Source organism: Ptychodera flava, chromosome 4, assembly GCF_041260155.1.
Source record: "Ptychodera flava strain L36383 chromosome 4, AS_Pfla_20210202, whole genome shotgun sequence".
Lineage (NCBI taxonomy): Eukaryota > Metazoa > Hemichordata > Enteropneusta > Ptychoderidae > Ptychodera > Ptychodera flava.
In genome coordinates this window covers 17,052,466-17,055,965 of record NC_091931.1, presented here as the reverse complement: position 1 = coordinate 17,055,965, position 3,500 = coordinate 17,052,466, and the positions used below count along the sequence as shown (strand labels likewise).

General features: G+C 41.1%; 1 protein-coding gene across 1 annotated transcript; it reads right to left on the bottom strand.

The window, feature by feature from the left end:
• Window positions 1-2,393: 2,393 nt before the first annotated feature.
• LOC139132104 (uncharacterized) lies at window positions 2,394-3,500 on the bottom strand. Its single transcript, XM_070698496.1, has one exon. The coding sequence runs from the start codon at window positions 3,498-3,500 to the stop codon at window positions 2,394-2,396; it is 1,107 nt and encodes a 368-aa protein (XP_070554597.1).

Below are 3,500 nucleotides of genomic sequence, written 5' to 3'. Positions count from 1 at the left end.
ATGTAGTGGGAATATCATTAAAATTAATCGTTGCTTTCGCACGGTAGGTGTCGCTATTCAATCTTTCATGTGTTCGGTTAACATCCAAACAAATGTCTTGAAATAACTTCGTAAATCAAAATTACGCACACTTCAACGATAATCAAATACTTGTACGCAAAAATGATGTGATGCTTTTTTCAGTGTAGGATAAGCCTCACGATTCTCAGATCGATGTATCCACAGACCCAAGAGCTCGATCTATGATCTATGGTACATCGTTACCCCCGTGCAGAACATGCACATAACTATATAATTCCGAGCATGGGGTGCAATACTGAGGCACAATGCCAAGACATTGATACCGAAAACTAAGAGAAACAAATTTTCCTGAGGCACGCAAGTTTCTTGTTAGGAAAAAACTTACTTAAGTTGCTAAACGCAAACTACAATAGAGATGTTGAGGAACTTGAAAAGTAGTCATAAATTGTTGCGCCAAATAAGCTTGGTAAACTGCCGTTTGCTTTGCAAACATTGTTTAGCCACCAATAAGAGACATTGTGATTTAATGTCAAACATGGGAAAATTGTGCGGGGTTTCGCTCAGAAACTGTTACAGTAAATTCAAACTTCTGCATAATCAAACACTAGTACAGACTTTTGCGAGAAACGGACACTTTCTCGCTTTATTGCGAGAAGTAAGCGAGAATACATTTTTTCTCACAATCAAGCTGCGAGAACTGTGCTTTCTCGCTCTGCAGCTGCGAGAAATTGATAATGTTTTCTCGCTCTGCATCTGCGAGAAATTGAATTCTCGCAATCAACCAGCGATAAATTAGTTTTCTCTCTCAGCATCTGCGAGAAATTGAATGCTTCCGATCAGCCAGTGAGAAATTACTTTTTCTACATGAAAGACATGGTTTATTTTCGTGAAAAGCTTACACAAAAGAATTCAATTTCTCGCAAATGCAGAGCAAGAAAACTAATTACTCGCAGATTGATTGCGAGAATTCAGTTTCTCGCAGATGCAGGGCGAGAAAACACAGTTCTCGCAAGCTGATTGCGAGAAAATTAAATTCTCGCGAATTATTTGCGAGAAAGTATGTATTCTCGCTTACTTCTCACAAAAAAGCGAGAAAGTGTCCGTTTCTCGCACATTTCTCACGAATTTCTGTACTAGTGAAAAAGATCAGTTTACTGTTTCATGAACATTCAAATTCACTTGTTGTTCCTAGGTACTGACGATTCTCAAATGCTGAGGTCCTGTTCTTTAGTAAAACATATGCACATGCAACAGAATAAAGATGAAAATTTCCCGAAATTGTCAAGCAAAATCCCGAACAAAATGTAGTATTTGGGGGAATATTCATGGTAGATTTTTTTCAAACCGGTCGGTACACCCCCTATGAAAATAAAAAGAGTAATCCCCGGGGGCAGCCAGGGGACTATAGCGAAGCCCCGAGCAGTGTCACAGAAAAGCAAAAATCATAAAGGCTAAATTCAAAGATATAATCAACCACAATAACAGAAGCAGTTGGGGAAGGAAGACCATGCCATTCTTTGATGAAGTATGTGAAATCCTGGGCGATCAACCGGCGATAAATCCAAACAGTCATAATAAGCCATTTTTGTTGTTGCCGAGATGTCCAACATAACCGTTGATGCTGTTTAGGTCGTGTCACGGTTTAAAAACAAAGACCTAAACTTTAAAGCGTGTGGACGCACACAGTTTCCTCGGGCTAATCGCCTTTATTTTCAAAGCGTCAACACAGAAACTGCAACGCCCAAGACACTCACTGTGAGAACAAGACTTAAAATAGCTGATCCGAAGTGTAGATATATATTCTACGGTAACTCTTCAAGACAATCAAAACATTTAAGTATTTAATTAGCAATAATGACAATGTATTTCGCATCAGCTTAAGACAAACGGATTCTGGAGACCGTGTGTTCCAGTGGTGCCGTCAGCGGTGCCGTCATGTCTTTCATTACAATCAACAGAAAAAATCCTAATAGTGTTACAGTTATTTGTTGTTTTTGTGCCTCGTTTGCTTTTGTTTTTTGTTTTATTTTGTTTCGTTTTTGGCGGGTTTTCTGATTATTTTAGGGGAAGGCTGTAGCCGAGTGTTTTTGATCGCTGTGTCCGCTGTATGCCTAGGTGGTCAGAGGTTCGTGAGTACAAATCGGATAGAAAAATGACTATATTTGATCACTCTCTGGTATCTGACAATAACAGACATAGTCACTATACTTTGACATATCTTGAATGATATATGACGCTTCAACGTGGCACGCTTTCTAGTTTTGCAAATATTGAAACTTTTCTTGTTGACTTTTACCAAAAATATGTGCAATCAAATCAAAGGTCACTTAACACAATCGCCCACCCTATTCACCATGAAAATGTCTATGATTTTATAACTTTGCAAGTTGAGATTCATGCATTAAATATTCTTGCTTGATATCGCTGACACTAGAGCAACCGGACAAAGCCATTGCCAAGCTAAACTCATCCCTCAGAATCTGTAACACTTGTCTGGCTCCTTCTTCCCCGTCATATGCAAGCCCATAAATGATTGGTCTTCCAACAAATACAGCTTTTGCTCCCAAAGCCAATGCCTTGAAGACGTCTGTACCAGTACGTACACCACTATCCATGTAGACTTCAACTTTACCCTTGACTACTTCCACAATCTTTGGCAGGACTTCTATCGTCGGCTGCACATAGTCCAAATGTCTCCCTCCATGGTTAGACACCACAATACCAGCAACTTGGTGCTGCACCGCTAGCAAAGCATCTTCCGGGGTCAAAATGCCCTTCAGGATAATTGGAAGGCTGGTGATGGATTTCAGCCACTCAACACACTCCCATGTTAGTGAGGCACCTATTACCATGTCTGCTGGAGCACCATACTCTTGCCGTGCGTCTTCTTTGGCTTGTCCCATGAGCTCTTTTGGAAGATGTGGGAGGTGCAAATGGGGTGGCATTTGAAATCCACCAGCATACCATTCACTGCGCCGTTTTCCCAAGATTGGCATATCTAAGGTCAGAACCAACGCTTTGAAACCAGCAGCCTCTGCCCTTCTCACTAAATTGACAGCGATTGAGCGAGGCCGCCAAATGTACAACTGAAACCATCGAAGACAATTGGGAGCAGCCTGACTTACTTCCTCCAGGGATTTTGTTGAGAATGTACTCAACACTATACATGTCTTCATCGCATTTGCAGCTTTGGCAGCTGCTACTTCTCCTTCGTGATGGACCAGGCATTGCGTCCCTGCCGGTCCGATTAAGATTGGGAAATCAATTTTCTGACCAAGAATCGATGTTGATAAATCTCTCTTTGAGACGTCTCGCAGAACCCTGGGTTTTATCCTAAAACGACGAAATGCTTGTCTATTTTCCTTCACGCTAACTTCCTCGTCCGCTCCACAAGTATAGTACGCCACACTGTGCTGATTTAGGTGTTCTCTAGCATATTTTTCATAGTCATCCACACACACCAGCATCGGTTTTGACAT